Source organism: Atractosteus spatula, chromosome 5, assembly GCF_055471065.1.
Source record: "Atractosteus spatula isolate fAtrSpa1 chromosome 5, fAtrSpa1.hap1, whole genome shotgun sequence".
NCBI classification, from domain to species: Eukaryota; Metazoa; Chordata; class Actinopteri; order Semionotiformes; family Lepisosteidae; genus Atractosteus; species Atractosteus spatula.
Window position 1 is genome coordinate 64591827 of NC_142710.1, and position 22833 is coordinate 64614659.

At 46.2% G+C, this 22833-nt stretch overlaps 3 protein-coding genes across 7 annotated transcripts; 1 reads left to right on the forward strand and 2 right to left on the reverse strand.

Annotated features, from left to right (window-relative positions):
* Positions 1 to 382: 382 nt before the first annotated feature.
* zmynd10 (zinc finger, MYND-type containing 10) lies at positions 383 to 8473 on the reverse strand. Its single transcript, XM_088916883.1, is given in 13 exon segments — positions 383 to 568; positions 1074 to 1199; positions 1870 to 1991; positions 2152 to 2222; positions 2225 to 2276; positions 3866 to 4038; positions 4977 to 5077; positions 5475 to 5563; positions 6022 to 6174; positions 6498 to 6551; positions 7068 to 7184; positions 7749 to 7857; positions 8226 to 8473. Coding segments are annotated over 13 exon segments (1362 nt in total). The 5' UTR covers positions 8321 to 8473; the 3' UTR covers positions 383 to 468.
* A 1187-nt stretch (positions 8474 to 9660) lies between these two features.
* Positions 9661 to 16594, reverse strand: nprl2 (NPR2 like, GATOR1 complex subunit). 3 transcript variants are annotated; one of them, XM_088916592.1, is made up of 11 exons: positions 16384 to 16594; positions 15396 to 15487; positions 14750 to 14918; positions 14075 to 14183; positions 13556 to 13692; positions 13329 to 13426; positions 12618 to 12654; positions 12371 to 12464; positions 11340 to 11457; positions 10555 to 10697; positions 9661 to 10187 (listed from the first exon to the last, which is right to left on the reverse strand). In XM_088916592.1, the coding sequence occupies exons 1-11, from the start codon at positions 16459 to 16461 to the stop codon at positions 10120 to 10122; spliced, it is 1143 nt and encodes a 380-aa protein (XP_088772718.1). In that variant the 5' UTR covers positions 16462 to 16594; the 3' UTR covers positions 9661 to 10119. The 3 variants fall into 3 exon arrangements, with proteins under 3 accessions (XP_088772718.1, XP_088772717.1, XP_088772719.1); XM_088916591.1 differs by lacking the exon at positions 9661 to 10187 and having other exon boundaries at positions 10258 to 10697; XM_088916593.1 differs by lacking the exons at positions 9661 to 10187; positions 12618 to 12654; positions 13329 to 13426 and having other exon boundaries at positions 10258 to 10697.
* A 435-nt stretch (positions 16595 to 17029) lies between these two features.
* On the forward strand, positions 17030 to 22446 carry cyb561d2 (cytochrome b561 family, member D2). Of its 3 annotated transcripts, none has more exons than XM_088916885.1 (4): positions 17030 to 17171; positions 19313 to 19561; positions 20056 to 20093; positions 20537 to 22446. In XM_088916885.1, exons 2-4 carry the CDS (start codon positions 19435 to 19437, stop codon positions 21038 to 21040), a joined length of 669 nt encoding a protein of 222 aa, XP_088773011.1. In that variant the 5' UTR covers positions 17030 to 17171; positions 19313 to 19434; the 3' UTR covers positions 21041 to 22446. The 3 variants fall into 3 exon arrangements, with proteins under 3 accessions (XP_088773011.1, XP_088773013.1, XP_088773012.1); XM_088916887.1 differs by lacking the exon at positions 17030 to 17171 and adding an exon at positions 19072 to 19166 and having other exon boundaries at positions 20056 to 20254; XM_088916886.1 differs by lacking the exon at positions 17030 to 17171 and adding an exon at positions 19078 to 19166.
* The last annotated feature ends 387 nt before the right edge of the window (positions 22447 to 22833 follow it).

Below are 22833 nucleotides of genomic sequence, written 5' to 3' on the forward strand. Positions count from 1 at the left end.
ATAAAAATAACACATCTTGATCAGCCAAAGAGGGAGGGATATGTCGAACACCATGATATAGTAGATAATTGCACAGTGTCTGTTTAGCATTTAATCTTTGGCAGGGAGCCTTGGATCACAAGTAAAGCCCCAATTCTCTGTTCTAAAATGCTCTAATTTGTTTTTATTTTTGTGAGCTTGTGGTTATTTTGCTACTGTGAGTTTACTAATAAATGTACAACAATCAAAGCTAAGTGACTTAGATACTATTAAAAGGAGTTTTAGCTGAAAGCAGTGCAACAGTAGATGAACGTTCTCAGAACACCAATAGCTGTCTAACTTCACCTCTCATTTAGTTTTAGCACTGCACCGACATTGACAGTATATTGAAGGGCATGTCAGGCAGACTGCTGGGACCCTGTGCTTTAAAACCTCAGTTCAGTTTGGGCTGTCTTTCCTGTTAGACCCACTGCTGACTCTTCTCGAGTCCTACGGCTTGACGTCCAAGTCCCCCCGGACTCTGTGAAGAGCTTCGGCCATCAGCTCACATGCTTGCTTGTGTTTCGCCCAGTGTTTCACCTGACATTCCCTGCAGGCAGACAAAACAGGTTAACCTTGCGAGTGTAGAAAACACTAGGGGACCCAGATTAGAAGATTTCGGCAGGTGCCATTCACTTTCATTCTAACTGTATTTGTTTTTTGTTGCAACAGACATGCAAGGGGGATGGGGGAGGAAATAAAACAAAACTCAGTGTTACAAAACCATGCAGTAGAAAAAAGCCAAATTTTCTTTCTTCCTACTTTCTCAAATATTTTGAAGCAGGGATACAGCCACATAAGGTTGGCTGCCCACCCATTTTCATACTGTCCAATAATTATTTACAAACACTGAATGGAGTCTCACACTGCCGGAGGTTTTGTCAGTCATAACTGTGGGCCTTCGTATTAAATGCTGACACCGTTACACTGATTGGGTCTGTTGCAGCTGTTTTTAGTTCTGCACAGCACTCTGGGATGTCTAGGCCCGTGGGCTGCTACAGGATGTGAACCCACTGCGCCCTCCTGCAACGGGGCGTCTGCCCCTGCCGGCTCACCTGCGGCAGTACCACTCGCTCCGGCACCGGGAGCAGCGCTTGGAGGCCTCACAGCCACAGAAGCCGCACTTGGGTTTGTCAGGGATGAGGTTCTCCATGACATCCAGACTGTAGGTCTGGGCCAGCCTGACAGGAGAGAGGGCAAGGTGACGCGAGGAAGGACACATCTCTCTCTACCTACACCTCAGACGCCGCGTCTTCGAGGTGAATGGTTTCTCAAGGATGTTACGTACGTGTCCAGATTTACATCATACAGTACTTAGGCTTTTTTTAAGCAGCCCTTAATAAATACAAATGTCCTTAATGGGGTAAGAAATACAGTGCCTGGGAGAATAAAGTAAGCATCCGTGTCATATTTTGACTTGATCATTAAATACTACATGTGGCTCTGAAAGGGGAAGTAATTGTGTTTCAGAATATAACCAGATATTTAGTAAGCAAGCTGTGCCAGGGGGGGTAAATTGGTCAAGAGAGCACATGCCTTTATCCCAACTAACCCCCCCCCCCACCACCACCACCACCACAATGAACAGCTTTGTTACTAAACATTCTTCTTTCAGGCCCAAATCAAATGTTTAATGAGAAAGCCTTATCACACAAGCACCTGCTGATGCCCTTTCTTACTCATGAGACAGATGCTTAGATTGTAATTTTATTCTGCTAGGGCACTGCCCCCTATAGATCTCAGTGGCAGTTTACAGTTACAGTTATACGCTGCTGCATAAACTGAGGCATGTTTGTGTAGGCTGCACTCTCCCTCTGCAAAAGTCCCGACACCCCTGCCCCTCTGCCTTACCTGTGTGCCTGCTGCCTCAGGTCCTCTTCAGAGGGGCTGAATGCTTGCTTCACTTGGTACTTAGCAATGGCCTTCCACTTCCCAGAGTTCTCTTTCATAATATTATTCCACATTTCCGGGATCTACAGATCAAGGCATGGTGAGATAAAAAAAGAACAGGCAAGGAAGAAACATCCCTGTGATTTAAAGAACACAGTAGGTGAAGTGATGCCTTCTTGTCAAGCAAAAAGGAGTCACTCACTTGCTTGGTAGGGGACTAATTCTTACAATGCGGTGCTTTACCTGTTCCAGAATGAGGTCCTTCTTAGGGGGTGCGGGGTCAGTGATGGCCAGGTGGCTGAGGAAGCGCTGAGCTCGGCCAGATTGGGCAGCTGGTCAATCAGTACCTCCGTCAGGAAGCCACGGAGCTGGGAACACACCCACAAACATCAGGATCGGGCCAAAACAGGTCCCGTGCTTACAGTAACTAGAGCACAACACACAGCAGCAACTATCTGCGCTTGTCTGAAGCGAACTGCATCACACACGGCTGCTCTGCTCACTTAGCTACACCACGGCTCACCGTGTGTCAGAATTTATATCATTTTGTGTTGGAGAGTATTTAACTGAATGTGATTCTGAAGATGTATCAAATACTGTATATATATTAATATAAATAAACCTGTGTATACACCGCAGGTGAGAGCCGGCGGAAGGCAAAAACATATCTGTGTATATATACCAGGCCAGTGAAAGGAAGATGTTGTACATGAGGGGATTTTCAGAATTACCACGTGTTTATCACCATTTATCCTAAAACCAAACCACAGAAAGCATGTTTTTAAGACTAGGGTATATTAAAACGAGCAGGCACCCTGATCACTACATAACAATAATTTATACAAGCTCATGAGCTTTTTTTAATCATTTAAAAAATGAAAAAAGTAAAATTTAATTCACACAGTTGTCGCTTTCGTCTTCCTTATCTGTCCGCGTGTCTGATTTTGTGGTTTGCTTGCCCTCTGGCACAGTGGCTCTTCCCAGCTCGTTATCTTATACACCTTGACAGGATGTTTTAATTGGAAAAGAAGAAAAGCGAAACAGGCAAAGGGAAGTGGCTTCAATCGGAAAAGGCATCTGGGAATCTAGCGGAGTGCCTCTTAACAGGTCACAGTGAAAAGACGGCTCAGGGAAAGCAAGACGCATGGCAGACTCGGATATCCCTCTTAAGTGCTCTTCATTTAAACTCACTGTGGTTGGAAACTGAAGGCAGCTGGAACAGATCTATATCATTAAGGGATGCATTGTTCCTTTGTTTTCTATTAAACCGTGTGTCTCGCCAAACCAAGTGTTTATTGTGTTAGAAGTAAACAGCTTTTTTACCTGGCATGACTTCAGCCCTAATTACAGTATGTTGCTAATGATCTTCAACAAGATTGCTTATTATGTAGTGTCCGGCTATTCATTTTAATTTGGGATTACACCTATTAAGCATTATCTGTACCACAATGTACGCAAACATAGCTGTATAGCCCACAGGTCATTCCCAAAGGTTAATTGCTGGACTCAAGTTTTGCTTGCCTTTTAGGATTTAAAAGGTGTCAGGCCAGTGTTTAAAAGCTGAGCACTGCCTTTGGAAAGAGATGTATAAAACTTGGGGCAGAACTAAACTTTTATCAGTTTTGTTCACATGTAGAGAGACTGGCTCCTCAATTAAAGAGTGATTACCAAGCACTGGGTGTCATGGTGGCTAGCTGGTGGCTCACAGTTCTGGGGTCCTTTGTTCACTTTCCTCATGGGGAGTCTTCCGTGTGGAGTTTGCATGTTATCACTGTCCGGCATCCACTCACCTCCCAAGGACTCTCTAACTTGTCCCTGGGTATGTGCGTGTCCTGCGATGGACAGCAGTCCCATCACGGATGTAGCCCCCCCCCTTCTGCTTTCAGGATAAGCACTGGAATTGCCGTGATAGTTCTTGGGAATAAGCTGCTTTAGATAACGGACGGGGTCACTGTACCTTTAAGAGCTGGGTCTTGCTGAAGCTGTTGAAGTCGTATTTCCTCTGACATTCGGGCCTGAGCAGCAGGTTGTACAGAGCAATCCACACCTGCCCATCCAGCTTGGTCATTTTCAGGTGGTCTTCTCTGGGGATCTGATGCCACTTCCCATCCATGTACTTCTCCAGCTCACCTGTAGAGGGAGACAAAAAGTGAAAACACAATGAGTGAACACTAACACCAAAGGTTTTGTCATATATATTTTTAAACGAGTGTCTAAAATAACAGAAAACCCCAGTTAGTCAGAACAGGATGTAGGGCAACTTGTATCCCACATAGTTAATTCGTTGTAGTATGCTTGGAAGGATTTTATTTTCAGATCCTGCTTCAGCATTGATCGTATTTGAAAATGAAATTCACTGAGACTTACAAGTTACCCATTTTATAAGATTGTTTGAATCAAAACAGGACTGGAGTAGGAGATGAAAAGGTTTAGACCGTTTAGTGCCCTTAACTGTCTTATATTTATTTTTGCACCGTAGTTGCTAGGCTAAAACAGAGCAGAATGAAATGTACCGGCTAAGCTGAGAAGATCAGCAAAAAAAGGAAAAACAAAAACGAGGTTGTATAATTATTTTTTAAGTTGATTACATAATTAGACCATCTTTCAAGTTCAGCAACACTTATCTTTGAATACATTCATATTGGCACATTTGATAAAACTGCTTCGGAATGCAGTTTTTATTCCGTCTCTTTTCAAAAATGGGTTGTATGTTCAACCACAAACAGCGCATTTGTATTCTTACAATGGTATTTTGTTTTGTTTAAATGGGTTGTTAATTCATTCATATAAAATTAGTCACAGTATTTTCCTTAAAGGAAGGACAGCTTATAACAATACCAAGAATTTTTTTTGACTAGAATTTAAATGTGGGAGGTGAGCTTGTTTCAGTGAGCATAAAGGTTTATTTGATTTAATGCTGCAAAGGACTACACAGATCTCCACTTTCTGTGCACAATCTCTACCGATTTCGAGACCGTTCCACGGTACGCCTGCGTGCCAAAGAACAACCTCTGTTGACACGTGGCAGTGGAATATGCAGTACATTCCTCTCCGAATTTCGATGTTACCATTTTTGTGACGGCTCCAGGGACAGTGCTCCACCAGATGCACGAGCACACAGGGCAGGTTGTGGGTGCTCAGCAGTCTTGTGAGCGCGCTCAGGCTTAAACTGAAGGGGAGAAACAGCACAGGAATCTCCTATTGTCAAGTCCAGTTATTACAAGCTCCTATTCATGGCCTATGGGAATACAATACGGTAAAGCACTACCAAATGGCACTCACGTACCAAGAGAACATTGACACTGGTAAGAGTGGAGAAATGAACTGAAAGGCATAGTTACTGAGAACACATAAAGAAGGGCAAACTGCAAAATTCAGAAAGGGGAAAGCAACAGCACAGCCTCACTGCGTTCTTCTGGGACGATGGCTTGAGATTTTATTTTAATACTTAAGACTTTTTTTTCCAGCATCAGGATTTAAGGAAAAAAGAGGTAACAATCTTTCAGTTCAGCGGGAGAGTCCAGTTCATTACACTGAGCCCCTACGAAGATTGAGAGAATACAAACCTGTCGATGTGGTCAGTGATGTAGCGGAGGACGGAGAGGGACTTCAGAGAGATGTCAAACTCCAAGGCTGAGCTCTGCTTCTGCAGCTCCTGAGATAAAAGGAAAGCAGGCTATCGATTCCAAGATGCAGGATCTTCAGCATCTGCTTAGAATGCCTAACTGCCTCGATAGTTAAAGACAACTACCTCCTTAACCTCCATCATTAATGCAGATCTTCTTATCTATATGCCTTCATCATTAAGATTATGATCAATATCCTGTTAACCCTTGGTGTCTGGGTTAAACATTTCTTAAAATTACAGATTATTTAGTGCATTAACATTCTGCATATTTTTAATGCGCTTATATATTCCTTGGAAAGTGAACTAAAGAATTTAAGGACTGGGCTTGTTACTCTTCTTTGACATTTATCCTAAGAAGAAGATGACAAACTCCCATTGACTGTTTCATAAAAGATTCTCAGACTGTGTTCTCTGGAGTCGTCGCAGCCTCTGTGTTTTAATGAGTGAGGAGCACATGCTCATGTGCTCCCTGCTGTGGTGCGGACCTGCAGGGAGGACATCTCTGGGCCCTCGTCCTCAGTCACTCTGTCCTTGGCTGGCACGTCCCCCGTCTCGCCTCTCGCTGCCAGCAGGGTCAGTTTGCGGTGGCAGTAATCGATCAGGTCCAGAATGGACTCCTCAGCTGCCTCACAGGAATCCTGCAGTTAAGAAAAGAGTTCTTACAACTTCAGCAGAGAGAGCCTGTTGTAGGCATGAACAACAGAGTGATTAGTTTCTGTAGCGCAAGAACATCACTTCTCCCTAACTAGCGTATGTCTTTATCTCTGTGTTCCACGAACTATATATGTTTGTGCAGCATTCATTTTAAAAAAAAGTCTGTGCCCGGTGAAAACACTTAAGTTTATTTCCGCTACTCATGTGGATGAGTCTCAGCTGGACAGTCTTTGTGACCGGAGTAAAGCACAACACACTAGTGACACTGGCCACACTCACAGTGTTTGAATTGATCAGGTATACGTACCTGGTAGAATAATACGGTCTCCAGGAGATTGATGATGGTGGCTTCGTGATGAATCTGTAAAGACATTAAAAAGTCAACACTAAGCAACCCATCCATTATCAGGAAGATGCTTATTCCAGGTAAAGGTTGAAGCAACTTGAACCCTAGCCTTGAAGAGATATAGGACTGAACCCTGGGTGGGATCTCAGTTTCAAAGCAAGGCTTATGCATGCAAATACACATGCACACACATCTACAACTGAGCTGTGAGCTGTGAGGCAGAGCACTAACTTTCATGCCAACATACTGTCCAGTATCTCTCAGTCTACTGCAGTTAATCAGAAAAGAACACTTTATTGGCCATATACAATTTCTTGTATTAGGAATTCGTCTTTTCGTAGACCCCCACATGCTCTTCGTGAGACACACAGACAGGGAAGCTTGAGGTCAGAGCGCAGGGTCCAACGCCAACTGGATTTTTCGTGCCTTTTCAGATTTGTTCTTTTACAGTTCTTATCATTATAGTAGTACATTGTGAACAATGTCTGCCCTATTACCGGGGCATTTATTTAACATATTGCACTCACTTACCACCATGTATAAAGGGAATGTGCTCTTTGGGTTGAAATCCTGTAACTGGCACAACACGGGCAACACCTTCTGTTTCCATATCTCCACCGAGATCATTTCTCGGATCAGTATGGGAATCTGAGGAAAAAAACAGGGCAGGAGAAACCGGAATAGAAGCCCTTACTTACTTTAATTGTCCCACATGGAAAAAAATTGCCGTGCAGCCGGGTAAATGATGTAACACAATGCACAACACTTGTAACACAACACGAACCCATCAACAAACAAGAGACAGTAAAATATACAATCAATGGTCCAAATTAAACAGGTGAATAGCCACAAGAATAAAACGTGGGCAGTGAAAATCAATGCCCCAGATGAAAGGAGCTCAAATTCACTGTGCATGAGGTGGTCATGACAGTCAGTGATTATATTGGCCACGCTCACTATCTGTTTGATGTGGATATCTGAAAGCTGCAGCTGTTGTGCGCCAGTACATGTGTTGGCTACCTTCACAGTCCTGCTGAGTCCGTTCAGCTGATGGATGAATACAGGCAAACACACCGATTAGCAGTCTCCCCGTTCTCCACCACAAACACATGATGTGGTATATAATGTTCAGCAGAACATTAAGAAAGTTACAGTGCGGTAGCGTACAGTACATGGTCTTGGAACCCCACGACAGGACCGGAAAGACTGTACCTTCCCAAGAGACACCAGAAAATCCTTGATAAACTCGTCCTGGCTGGCGCTGGCGTTCAGGATCGCCTGCATGTTCAGCTTCTCGATGTATTCGTGCTGTCGGAACCATCTGCCAAAAATTCAGAGACGCAAAAACCGATTACTGCGGTAACAAGTTTTGTAATAATAATAATAATAATAATAATAATAATAATTATTATTCATTCTGACACGATGTTGCAACATTCAGATGCGAGTTTAATTTTATCAACACACTGATCACGACATAATAAAAAAAACAAAAACAAACCGGTCAAAACAATTAAACACAACGCGGACCTCCAGTCGAAAAACTTTCTGATGATTTTTTTATGTTGTTGTTGTTGTTGTTATTATAATGCATCTTGAATTTCTGAGTTTCATGTTTTTATTTTTCTCCATGATTTAGATAAGGGTTATAGCAGAAACCTTGTCTTTTCTTAATTCAACCTTACGGACCTTGCGGAACCGATCTCTTTGAGTGGAAAAGTTTCCAAACTCCGGATAGACCCTTCGGCTTCCCCGGCAAACAGCACCGTAGGTGTCGACTCCATCGCCAATACACCGTAGAATACGAAAAGAAAAAAAAAAAAGAAAAAAGCCCGGTGCCTCCAAAACTGTTTTAAATTTTAATTTCACTCGACCGCGTTATCAGCGGCTCCTTCTGCTCTGCAGTGCGGCCACATCAACCGCCGTCGTTGCCATGGCGACCCGGGGAACACACGCATGCGTGCTGCGCTGCTCGGATCTGCGCGCTAGGGCCCGTCTCGGTCGAGCTGCGCTGCAGCTCTGTTGCAACGACATATCTGTGACTTCTATTTATAAGTATACTATTTATCCTTCGAGGAGGCAATGATGATCTATTTACGAAACGATTACCACAGACGGTAAACATGCAAAACAAACACACACGCAAAAAAAAAAAATGCTCGACAGGAAATGAATTGCGTTTTAATACGGTACAGTGGTGCAGCGATGGGCTCCAGGCTCAATTCCTGGGGTGCTATCCCCGTGTGGACTTTGTAAGTTCTCCCCCTGTTCGCGAGGGCTTCCTCCCAAGGTGCAAAGACATACTGGTAGACTTCTGGGGAAACTGGCCCTGGTGTGAGTGGGCCCTGTAATGGACTGGTGTCCCACGGCTGGATGAATTGGATCGATCTAGCGCAAAAAGCATGGCGTTTCTTTATGTGCCAACACTGTATGTGGGTGTCGTTCGTACCCGTCGATATGGCATCTCGCTAAACATCCGATGCGGGAAGGGAACTGGGCACCTTCCAGTTACTGGTCCAGCATTTTCACCAGAGCTCCAGATCAAGTTCTGGGCACCCTTTCCCTCCGCTGGAGGTCTCCTCAACGGAAACACAGTATTCAATTTTCCCTTTTCAAAACACCCTTTAGAAATCTGAAGGAGATGTAATACCCGTCAGAGGAAGTCTGATTGGAAGTCAAAATTGAATACTGTGTTTCCGTTGAGGAGACCTCCAGCGGAGGGAAAGGGTGCCCAGAACTTGATCTGGAGCTCTGGTGAAAATGCTGGACCAGTAACTGGAAGGTGCCCGGTTATATATATATAATATATGCCAGGGACCTGTGCAAAAAAATTATATTTGTAGTCATATTGTGCAATACGACTTTTTTGTGTACTGTTCTGGTTTGTTCTTTGTGTGTTCTGGACTGTGAGTAACTCTTCTTAGTGCACTTCTCACTGTACTGATTGTATTGTATGTATTGCATTATTATTATTGTATCATTCGTTACACTGTGTCTGTGTTAAGCTGCTGTTGCACTGCAATTTCCCTCACGGGATCAATAAAGTTTCTGTCTATTCCTGCGCAGATGAACTCGCCGACCGCGGGCGAAACTCGGAAAAAGAGTCAGCCAGAGAAAGAACACAGCTGAAATTGAACTCAATTTATTCATTAAACAAAAATCGCTTTAGCACACAAAGTCGGGGGCTGGGGTTAGGGGGAATTACACAACTCACAGAAAGCAAAAGATCTGTAATCGCGATGGCGGATCTGGCAGTTTTCAATCATCACCGGCGTGGATGCAGACTTTATGACTCTCCAGACGTCCACGTTTCCATCGCTTTCCAGCCGCCCCCTCGTCCTCTCGTCCTCTCTCTCCCCGGACGGCGAGAGCCGAGGCGCAGACGCTGACCTCTACTACCCCTTGCACAGCTGGCTGCCAATACGCTGCACACTGACCATTAACCCGAAGGAACTGGCAGCAGCAGCCCGGGGAACACCGGGGGAAAAAAACCGGCGCAGGCGCTTCCCACGATCAAGCGCGTCGCTCCCGACGACGGCGACGGAGCCCGCCCCCCCCCCCCCCCCGGGGGAGCCCCCGCGCCTCACTTCCAGCACACGATGATGTTGGGGTCGTTTTCGAGCCGCTCATCCAGCTCCCGGTAGCTCATGCCTGGAGACCCCAAGGGACGAGGAGTTAGTCGCATCCAGGCACCTGCTTCAGCGGGATGTTCAAACTTACCAGCGCCACCGAGGACACTCGAAACGTAGCCCGCTTGTAGCCTGGTGTCCGAGCAAAACAACGAACGACTCAAGGAAAACGAGGAGCCCTGCGCCAATTAGACTACAGCGTACACTGCTGCAGTGTCTCATGTGCAATGTTCAATCCCGCCGAGCAAGCGTGAAAAGACACACACACACAAAAAAAATGAACGACGCGCCGTTAAATGAAAAGCGTATTTCCTTCAAAAACTGTTGGCAAAGTTTTTTGCCGATCCGAAGAGCATTCCTCCGTTCAAGCTGGAAGGGGAAGGGCTCACCCGTTTTGCAGCAGATCTCGTCGTAGCTGTGGCAGCCAGTGTAGAGCCGGGGCGGGCGGCTCCTCTCGTCGCGGGTCGCCTTCACCGGGTACTTCTGCAGGCGCCGGATCAGCCCCTTCATCAGCCCAAACTGGATCAGTTTCCTGAGGGGGTAGGGGGGGGGGGTAAAGACACCCAGAACACACCTCTCATTCATCGGGGCAGATTGCACGGGTTCGTCAGCATCCATCCGACCCCCGAGGGCTATAACCCTCTCCCGAACGAACAGGGGAGCACGGGCGGACGGACACCAGGTGGAGTGTGTTTGTCAAACCGAGAACGGGACGCAGGAAGGGTTGTGGGAGCACGGAACAGGACGCCCCAGCCATGTTTTTGAGACCACCTGGTTTCTTTAAAAAACAATGGCAGGATGAGATGCCTGAATCAGTTAGCTACTAACGAGCAAACAGGCCAGACCTCTCATTTGTAACCTTTCTTAAGTACCTATTAATATGCGAAGAACGGAGAGCACAGATTCAGTAGCCATTTCAGATCTTTGTTTATAAGGAAGGGTGCATTATTTACGCTGCGCACTAAACTCGTACAAACAGTGTGTTACCATTCAGAAGCAACGCACGTTTTTTGTTTTTTGGCTTAAAAATGGGACATAAAGTTAAAAGCACAGATCTTAAGAATTCTAACTGAATAACAGATGGTGGTATAATACTGAAGGTTTGGACTTTCATTGAGGCATTTCTGCCTTCTTTTTTTAGCTTATTTTTGGTTTCATTTTCGCGCCGACTGACCTCTCATCGACCCTCTGCAGTTGCTGCGCGTAGCGAGAGCACAGGTCTCGCACTGTAGTTCCTGGACTCAGGCCGCAGTAGAGCTGAAACACATCCCTCAGGTTGGCTCTCTTCTGGCCTAAAACATGCATATAGATCGTGTGTACATGCACAGAAACTTAAATGTTTGAAAATTCGTGCTGTGGAAGAAGAAACGCAGGCCGAGAATAAATCACAATTACAACTGGCTTGGCAATCCCAAAGCCAAAAGGTCTCACTTGTATCTAGTCTGTGTTTTCCAGACGTTTCTTGTGTCTGACGATTGGGGAAGTTCAAAAGTGGTTTTGAACCGGAAGGGTGACAGTCTTGATTAAATGTAGTCCTTACGAGAGTATAAGCCAGCTTCAGTTGTGTTCACACATTAGTTCACATCCATTCATCCTTCACTGCATCTTTCTACAGCTATCTGAAGCGACAAGTATTTCATTCACTTCAGTCCTGACCCTGCTACACTGGCTACCAGCACACACTTTAGAGATTTAAACATAGCATTTTTGGAAATGTGTTAAATAAAACAAAAACAAAAACCACTCTGAAATCAAACTACTCTGTAAAGATTTCTTAGGGTGTCACGATGATGAGTGCTGAAGTCTCACGGCACTAGGAAACGGGCTCCAGTTCTGGCCTGTCTGTCTGGAGTCTGCATGTTATCTCTGTTATTGCACGAGTTTTTAATAGGTACTCGTGTTTTGCCACACCTCCTTGAAATGTGCTGGCTATGTTTCCCTAGCTATGCTGAAGTGTCCCTTTCCACCTTGGCCTTAAATGGACTGACATCCATTCCAGGGTGGCAGAGCACCTGCATGCTCTAAATGTCATTTTCTTTCCAGGATATCTGTGGAGGATCTGCAAAATTCACCAGGAGAAGAAGCTTTGGGATGATGGATAGACTAAAAAATGCCCTATCCTTTACAATCAATAACACAGCTGGTATTTGATTATGACAAGTCTAGCTGCCCGGGAATTCTCATTCTTAGCCCTTCCCAGTCTACCTTGCTTTGTGACATAGGCGAGGCAATCCTCCTGCATCGACTTGTCATCCATCAGGTTCTGAACCTTGGGTGTCGTGGAGTACACGTTGGAGTACTGCAAAGAAAGACAACAGCACTGTGTCAGGTGAGAAGGGGACTGAAGCCCTGATGAGAAAAATGATGAGATATGGACTCAAATATATCAAGGTCAGTTCTGCTAAAACCAAGCATGACCATGGAGATTGATTTTTTTAACTCCCCTGCTCACCTGAAAGATGGAGACCACGGTTACAACGCCATAGTACCTGTTGGAAGAATTCTAGGTTTAATACTGACACCCAAAACCTGCAGGAGAGCAATCAATCCTCTATTAGATTTACTAACCATGAGTAAAAAACTATCTTCTGCTAACAAAAACACTTAAACCAGTACCACTGTGTGCACATTAAGTTATGTACGCCAATGTGGAGAGGGTCTCTGTGAACTTTGTACATACTTTTTCTGCTGAAGCTGCAGTTATAAAGTGGACACACAGAACTGGTTTGAACTGTAACGAAAGGACGCTGGACACAAGGGCTAGGGTTTAGGAAACTAAACTAAAGGCGCGCTATGAAACTAAGTAAGCAATTGTGTTAAAAGAAGTCATCTTTGGCAAACAGGGAAGAGGAAGTTGTGCGTGGTCTTGGAACGATGTCAATCTCCTAAGCACAGGGAAGTGCGATAGATAACAGAAATGTATTTAAGGACTGTTCTAGTTTAATCGCTTTGAGAAAAATACACAGAGCATCTCTGTGTTTCGCTCCCGCGTGCAAGAACTAAAAACTTCAGAGACGGACTTCCTGACTGTCTTTTAAGGGAAAGCGGGAAACTTTCTCCAGCACTAAGGAACACTGGCCCATATTCACCGGACGAAACTGCTATCTCCACAACAGGGCTGCACAAGCTTCACTACAGCACTACATCACAAAAGTACGCTTACAGCAGGTTCTGCACAGCTATCCGCACGAGATTCAGCTCCACATCCGCCTCTGCAGAGATCTTCTGAATGTGACGGAAGCCGTCAATGTAGGGCAGGATCTGCCACACAGAGAGCCAATCTTAGCAGTGAGAAAGAGTGCGCGGGAAACCAGTCCCGCGAGATCCGCGCTTGGAACCTGGGAATCTTGTACCGCCAGGGCTGCCCCCAGACTGTGGATCTGCCGGTACCTGCTGTGTGGTGAGGTCCCACTGCGACCTGTAGAACTGCTCTTTGCACTGCGTGAAGACGGGCACATCGTACTCCTGCACAATCGCCGGGTCCTTGCGCTGCTCGATCAGCTTCAGGTGGATGGTATTGGACTCATCTACGGCGGCCAGAAAGAGAGAGAGAGAGAGGACACAGAAGGGAGATTACAAACAAGAGGAGGCCATGCAGTCTATCCAGCCCATTTGGCACTTATGAGCTGATTGATCCCAGCTGTTTCTTCAGAGAAGCCAGGGTTATCAGCTTAAAAAATATGGCTGGGCAGCTTGCTCCACACTCCCACCACTCTCTGTGTAAAGAAGTGCCTCCTATTTCCTGTGTTAACTGCTTGTCCACATAGTTTCCACCTTTGGTTTATATTTCACTGTTGAGGCCTCTTTAGAATCAGTCCTCTTTGCTCTCACTGACACACACGATGCTGATCGGTGCAGGACGAGAATGGCCCGGCCTGCAGGTGGACAGTCTTGGGGAGCTGCACTCACCAATGGGCAGGGTGCACGCTCCCTTGGCATTGAGCTCCTCCAGCAAGGTGGACATAATGGGCACCAGCTTCTGCTTGCTCTCCTCGTTGGAGATGAACCCACTTTCCAGCTGCAAAACAGGGTTCAAACCAAAACCAGTCAACAGACGATGAACTAAACACACAGGGATTATGCACAGCTGCCATCTGATTGAATATTAGATCTTTCTTTTGCCCTGTGTTCACTGAGCACTGTTTTTAGGATATAAAAAAACAAATCACTGAGCTTTTCCACAAGAGCTGAATTTCTCCAAAAATCATTCTTTTTTGACATTCTGAGATTTTAAAACCCTGTGATAAAAAAAACCTCTAGTTGAATTACAGTACAGGCCTCAGCATCAAGACATTCCAGTGCAATTCTGAGTACGTTCCTCACCACAGTACGGTCCATTGTTCATAAAGACATTAAGTTGCAGCAGTGTTGACAAGGCATAAGTGCTGATGTCTGCAGTCCAGAGGGAAGGTCACGGGTTCAAATCCCAAGCAAGACACTGCTGTACCACTTCTGAGCAAGGTACTCAACTTGCACAAGTAAATGCCCTGCTGTATATATAGGTATTTTCCTAGACTGTCATGAGAGAATGACAATGGTGTTTAATGAAGAGTTCAAAAGAGCCTGCGGGAAGTGAGCAGGTACCTCCAGTGTCGTCAGGTATCCAGACAGTTTTTTGACAATGGGCTCCAAGGCGCAGGTCTTAGCCTGGGCGTCGCACACGAAGCCCAGGTTGAAAAGCAGAGCATTGCGGCTGTATTTCTTGTGCTCAATACACACTGGGCAGCCAATCAGCTTCTTCTCCATCGCCGTGCTGCACCAATCACAACACGTGCTGGCATTAGGTGACACAGCCCACATAAATGCTGGAACTCTTCCCACAATATAGTGCAATAAAGTACAGTACTATCAGGGTAGAAGAATATAACAAAGCTCTGGAATTCTAACTCCAAATATATCAGAGAGTCATTTACTCCGAGGGCATTTAAATCTAGACTCGAAACCTTTCTGTTCAGAAAGGCTTGTACTTACTGTAACAAGCGTCTGTTCCATTTTCTAATGACCATGCATTTTCTACTGCGTGTCTTACCTCCTGTCTTTCTTATAGGTACTTATATTGTAATTTGTTACCCTTATAACTGTTTTTTTATATCTACCTAAAGTGCTTTGAGATAATACATTTGAAGGTGCTATAGGAATGAGTTATTATTGTAATATTAAACAAAGCTTGAAAACATTTTCTACAGCGATTAGAAACCTAAAACGCACAATCGGCACCAGAAACACTTACACTGTGATGAGCTTGTTCTGGAGCTCAGGCTTGGTAATGATGTACACTTGCACTGTATCAAAGAGCTCTCTAGAGATGTATTCCTCGGGGACCTGAACACACAGAACACAGGGGGGCAGCAGACCTGTCAGAATGGCTGAAAGACCAGTGAAAAGTGCCTGAGATGCAATAACCACATTCACAAGGAGCAGACGCACTTAGAGCAACATTAAAACCAATGTCCAATGTCGATGTCAACTTAATTCTTTCGGGAATCACACCTCCACTGTTCAACACCAGACAGGTTCCATCTCTTCAGAAAACACTCGGTGTGTACAGCCTGCTGGTGTGCTACCCGTAGCGTGTGTTATGGAACTGTTCCGACCCCCACAGTACAATGTAGGATCTATTTTAAGTTAACACGAAATGCCGTTCGTTTTCACAGGTGGGGACCCCGCATTCTTGCCCCGGTATTTATTCACGTTCTTGCAAGAGGGGCTCCACTTTTTTGTTCCCGAAGAGGGGGTACCCCCAGACGTCTTATTGGTCAAAGGGGGTTATCCCAGATGACATTTTAGTGCAAACAACGAGAGCTAACAGGTGTTCGCAGCATCTCGAAGGGCCCTGCAGAGGCCAACCATCCCACAGGCTGATGAGGCCGTTAACAGCCCGGAACACCGCGGACTGTCCTTGTCGTCTGGAGCGCGGATGATATTCTAGATCAGGCTTCAGTCAGCGGTGTAGCTGGAGGTCTTGTAACGGGTCTGCGGTGCCTCAGGGTGCACACACCCCCACCCCCACCACGACTCTATCATTGTAATAAAATGCATTGATTTTTAATCAGGTAGTTGGAAATAAAACGACATTAGCTCTTTCCCCCGCCCAGAATCCTTGGCATTAGCAGAGACCACTCTCCTGCCACCTAAGATAAGCTAAGAAAGCGATTTGGCGAGAAACGACGAAGAGTAGGAAGAAGCACAATGACTATAACGGTGTGGTTTAGTCTTACCTGGTAGGTGATTTTGGGCCCCAGAGTCGGGTGAAATTCACTGAAAAAGACGCACTCGATGCGGCTGCTGCTCCCCATTCTTGAGCGAAAACGCCAAGCAAAATGTTAAAGGAAGTCTGCATACAATTCTGCAGGAAAAGATCTTCACCAGGTCACGCACAGAAGAGCTAAAAAGCCTGCACACCCACCCACGCACGCACGCACGCACGCAGCGGCTTCTCAACAGCAGCTCCACATCCAAAACAAACGAGGGGAGCAGCGTGTGTTACAGGATATAATCCTCAGCGCACCAGCGAGCGCCACCTAGTCAGGAGGTGTGAAACACCTGCGTGTTACGCTGTCATTGTATGTGTGTGTGCGTTTGAATTCCATGCAATGGCAAACTTATTCGCGCGTCCGAAACTCAAACGAATTCGCAAAATCGGGCTAGAACCGGAAAGGCGATGTGTACGAATGAGGTCACCGCATCACGTGTGGAAACAGGAAGCAGGAGGCCTGCCACGTGGGTGGCGAACGGCTGTGTTGGAAGGGGCGGGGCTAAACACACCGGGGGAGGTGGGGAAATCGTGTCGTCTTCTCTTTCAATTGGCGGAGCTCCGCCGGGGGGGCGGAGTCCTTCCTTGTGATTGACGTGGACTCTGGCCGAGGAGAGCGACGCGACTTCCTGTGTCAATCCGTAGTCGCGAAGCAGCAGCAGCAGCAGTCGATGTGATGGTGATGTTTCGTTTTAAAGTAATCGCTGCGGGGGGACTCTTAAAATAAAAGCTTTTCCACCCCGTTAGATACAGGTAAGGTATGCGTCTGGCACTTTACTCTACTTAATGCTCCTAATTTAAGAACGAGGAAAGAACAGGAAGTTAACCGTTCAACCGTAAGGTTCTTGTACCGTTTTTTTTTTTTAATTCAAGCATCTACACATGAAAACCTTAAGACCGTTTTAAATTAAACCCAGCCGGTGTGCGGGTACTGATTCTGCGTCCATGCCAGTCTCGGCCCTGGGTGAGCGGCGGCTTTTAAAGCGATACGATCATCGCTTGTTTTTGTTTTTTTGTGTTTAATTTTACCGCTTCAGAGCTATTGTCACGGCGCTTCGAGAGGCTCCGCTGGGCAGCTTCCGCTCCGGTTGGAGCTGCGCTCGCCTGCAGGGCTGAGAAACCGCTGCCGCAACCACAGGGGGGCGTCATTAGGACTCCTAATCCTAGGGCTCCCCGCCTTGTGCACTCAGGAGTGGAGCTGGTGCATTGACACCAGCGGGCTAAATTAAAGCTTTATTCCATGCTGAAAAAAAGAAGAAAGAGAACACAACGTTTCGGCCGTGGAGCCTTCTTCAGGTGTGAGAGAGACAGGGCAGTAGGCCAGTGCATTCTCTCTCACACCTGAAGAAGGCTCCACGGCCGAAACGTTGTGTTCTCTTTCTTCTTTTTTTCAGCATGGAATAAACCTGTTACTTGTTCCTTTGCAGCCTACGCATGCTGACGCAGCTCCCCACCTAAATAAAAGCTTAACTTTCAAGCCAGTAATCCAAGCTGCCAAGCGTGTGTGATATCCCCGAGGAAAACGAGTAGCCTTGCATGGGAGCCTTCTCCGTCTCACCCTGTCTCCGGGGAATAGCAGGGTAACTCATTAAAATGACCTCTTCGAAAACAGGGTTTTTTTGGGGAGGGCTTGTAAAGGTGGATGTTACACATTGGTGGTGGTGGAGGGGAGTCCCCATTACCTGTAAAGCGCTTTGAGTGGAGTGTCCAGAAAAGCGCTATATAAGTGTAAGCAATTATTATTATTATTATTATTATTATTATTATTATTGTAAAACTTTCGTGTCCTCGGCTGCGTGTCACAACGGCAAAGGAGGAGGAAATCCCTGTTCATTTTCTTTTTAAATTATATATATATATTTTTTTATTCATACACCAGAAATACGAAAAGGGAGACAGAAATAAGACACTTCGCAGCCAGAGGAATTCACCATTGTAAGAACTAAAAACGATACTTTTGACATATTTCCATTGTGTGTCTGGCCTTTCGATTCTTTTAAATTTCTGATAGGATTTAAATTAAAAAAAGGAATTCAACTTTAAAAACACGAATAGAGGGAGCAGTGTTAGACCATTTACTTTCGTGGATGAAGTATTTAGCCCAAATAATTTACAGATTAACAATAAAAACATATCCTCTATCCAAATCGGATCTAACAAAATCTAAAATAATATCAAAATGATTCAGTTTAACAAATCCCTGAGGTCCGGATGACCGCAGTGTCAGAGCCGGGACAGGGGAAAGGAGTGGGGCTTGGAGGGACTCTCTTATCGTGCAAATCCAGCCCCCTCATGCACTCGCCCTGATTGATCAAGGAGAATCGCTGATTGAGAAGGTTTTCAACGGATGCAAGTTTAATATGTTTTTTTAAGAGTGCGTGCTGACTGTGAAGCGTCTTTGTGAAGTAAAGGTGGGGAGCTGCGTCAGCAGGCGTAGGCTGGAAAGGAACAAGTAGTAGGTTTATTCCCTGCTGAAAAAAAGAAGAAAGAGAACACAACGTTTCAGCTGTGGAGCCTTCTTCAGGGCTCACGGCTCACACCTTACACCTGAAGAAGGCTCCACGGCCGAAACGTTGTGTTCTCTTTCTTCTTTTTTTCAGCATGGAATAAACCTATTACTTGTTCCTTTGTGAAATAAAGTTTATTTTGATAGGTAAACAAACAAAAAAAAAAAGTCCCAGCGGAAAACTACGCAGTGTTGTTGCTGGGTGCCTTCCCTGTCGCTCTGTATCTCCGGGGGAAATCAAGGTAACTCATTAAACTGACCTCTTTGAAAAAGCAGTTGTTTTTGCTTGTACAACGTGTCCTAGGCGGCGGCGCCAGCGTGCGTTGTGATCTCCTCCCCCTGTTAAATCCCTGCCCTTCTCTTTTCTCCCTTCCCGGCACCCGTGCAGCCCCGAGCCGGAGCCGGAGCGTTTCGGGGAGCCCAGCGACGGCAGCCCTGGATGGGACTGGCCCTGACCTCGCCCCGCCCCGTGTCTCGAACCCGAGGCAGTCTGGCTGGAGACCCGCGAGGATGGCGCAGGGAGTGGAGCCGGAGCCCCGGGCGTACCGGCACCTGAGGAGAGCCGCCGGAGTCCTGGCCCACCTCCTGGGCGCGGCGTTCACGGTCTTCATCACGGTGCTGGCCCGGCCCGGGACCAGTGAGTACCTCCTCCTCCTCCCCCTTTCGGGGCCGCCGCTGGATTAGGGAGCAGCCCTCTGGTTCCTTGTTCTGGGAACCAGTGGGCGCAAGGCGGGGTACACTCTGGGTGGGACACCAGCCCGTCGCAGGGCACACACAAGCACACGCTCGCACCAGGGCCAGTTAACACACCAGCAGGCTGTGGGAGGAAACCAGATCTCCCAGGGGAAAACCCATAGATACGTGGGGAGAACATGTAGACTCCACGCAGACAGCACCCCCAGGTCCGGGATTGAACCCAGGGCCCCAGCGCTGTGAGGCAGCAGTGATAACCACTGTGGCTGGACCAGCTCACCGCAGATTCCATGGTGCTCCAGGGAGGGTCTTTCGCAGTAGCCCGTGGTCTTTGAAAGCGTCTGACAGCATGCTGCAGTCTCGGGAGCTGAGCAGGACAGAAGGCACGCCTGCGACTGCTGCAGCCTCGAACCCGTGTCCCCTTTCATTGTGTTTCAGGCTTGTTTTCTTGGCACCCCTTCCTGATGACCCTCTCCGTAAGTAGGACTTCCTTCCTGGCGTCTTTTCCGTTCCTTTCGGGCGTCGCCCCAGAAACGGCGCTTCCTCGGGTCCTGCTGTTTGGTATCCCAACTCCGAGATGTGGGACGGACTGCTCCCTCCACGCGATGAGGACAGCCAAGGGAGAACAGCAGGAGAAGTAAATTAAGTAGGAGAGGAATGTAATTCCGAATAAAAGGAGCTCCGCCTAGCATGCTCTGCATTTTATATCGTGTAACTAATTAGGCAAATTGCATAATTAGGGTATAGGGTTCTGATTTTAAGTGTACAAATTTTATTCCAGTAGATCAGGAATAAGGCATGGAGACTGTGGCTGCAATGCTAATGCACAGCAACCCCTGTTAGTTAGAGACCAGACGCATCCTTTATTTTCTTCCTGAACCTTTTTTTGTATTCCTCTTCCCTTCCTGCCCTCCCCCAGTTCTCCTTCCTCATGACGGAGGCCCTGCTCCTCTTCTCTCCGGACTGCTCCCCTCTGCAGCGGTTTTCCCACAAGGTCAAAGGTCGCTACCACTGGATACTGCAGAGCCTGGCTGCCGCTGGTGCCGTTCTGGGGCTGGCGGCTGTCTTCTACAACAAGTATCTCAACAACAAGCTGCATTTCACCACCTGGCACGGCCTGATCGGCCTGTCCGCCGTCCTGTGCGCTGCGGCGCAGTCCCTGGGTGGGGTCTCCTTGCTGTACCCCAAGCTGGTCAAGGCCTGGTCCCTGGCCAAGCTGAAGCGCTACCACGCGACCTCGGGGCTGGTGGTCTACCTGCTGGGCTGCACCAGCCTCCTGCTTGGCATGTGCTCTCTGTGGTTCACGACGGCTGTGCACAGCCTGGGCTGGTACCTAGCCTCCCTCTGCCCAGCCCTCTGCGCACTGGTCATCATGAACCAGGTCACCAGCTCCTACGTGGCCAAGAAACGGTTCCAACCTTAACACGCCCTCCATCCTGTCTGTCTGAGAAACCCTTCCAGGTGGAATTCCACATGTTGTTCCATCTGGTAGTTCAGGTGGGGAGCTGCGTCAGCAGGCGCAGGCTGCAAAGGAAGAAGTGACAGGTTTATTCCAGGCTGAGAAGAGAAGAAAGGAAACGCAACGTTTTGGCTGTGGGGCCTTCTTCGGGTGTGTTTTCTTCTCTTTCCAGCAGGGAATAAACCTATTACTTGTTCCTTTAATCTGGTAGGTTGTTAAAACCCAATGTTTCAAAAAAATGCATCTTGGTGGAGTTTAACATGAGTCGTTTTGGATTTTTTTTGAGTTGTGTAAGTAAGGAGTTTTTTTTGCAAATGGGTGACCGAACAGGTTTTGAAGTTGGAATGGACGTTGCGGATGGATCACAAGAAGTATGGACAGAAATCCATATACCTCGCTGATGTGTTCATCAATTCAACATCGTGAAATTCATCATTCCTGCCACTCCTACAGTGGTATTGTTCGCATAGCAGCAAGCAGAGGTTGATTCCATACTGGACAGTAAAAAAGACAAGAACAAGCGATGATTTATTTGCCTGTGGCATTTTCTGTGGGTGTGTTCTTTGTTTAAAATTCATTTTCTGAGATTTTAATGCCTTTTATTATATTAAAAATATATTCCAGAATGCCCATCTTTGGCAGTTAAAATTGGGGAAAAAAAGGTCACTATAATGAAAATCTCATGGTTATTCTGATTATGGATTTCAGGAAAACCTTGCACACCAGTCAAGTCACACTGGTGTAGATGAAATAATGAAGCCATGTGTGGCTGATGCAGCTAGATGATGGACTTTTATCAAACAAAGGTTAGAAGGTTCAAGTGTAAGTTACAAACTGCGGTCTCCAGTGCCAAGATCTGATACCACGTTGCTGTTGCCGATAGTATTGCTTAGAAATAGCAGATTACATTTTTTCTTGTCATGACTGTGTTTTGGAACACGGGTACTCCTAATGATAGTCTTCCAGGATTGCAATTCTAGTTTTGGTATTGGGGTTATTTTTTTAATGACATAATGTAGGAGGTTATTTACATAATTGGCCACAGTTATGGTTATTATTGTGCTATCTATGCCTGGTCTTTGGAACATCCATGCAGTCCATGCCTGCTGTGCTGGATTTTGGATGTCTCTGTGTCAGCAGGTCCACTCAGGACTTGATGTTATTGCTGAGAAGCATTTAGTTCCTGTCTTGGAATATGAAGGGAGAAGGTCATCAACGTTGTGATTGGGACTTCCGGCTCCCGGTTTAATGCTGATTAAAATGCCTGTGATGCCAAACACGAGAAAGTGGGCGATAAGAAATTTTAGATTTTTTTATTCTGTTTTTCCGGTAAATTTAAAAATAAAAAATACGGATTTGAATTGTGTGCATGCACTGTGCTGAAATGTGTTTTATTGTTCATATACGTGAATTCCTTGGGTTTGAGGAAATGCTGTCTGCTTACATTATCCTGCCTAATACAGACACGTTTAATCTGTCTAGTCTACAAAATGTCCTTTTTGTGCTTTATGTAACTATTATATAGACTACTAGCAATACTATGGAAGGTATATCCTCGTGCACAAGAAATTCCCAAAGCTGCCCCACCCAACATCAGTGAATTCTAAAGTGAAAAACTGTCTTCTGTCTGAAGCAGTATGTGTTCCACGTTGCTGGAAACGTATTAACACTTTATGGTGCTTCACCAGATGTTTAAATCCTTTAACCTTCTGGTAGGTAAGTTCATTTTGGTGGTTACAAAAACCAAGATGATGTCC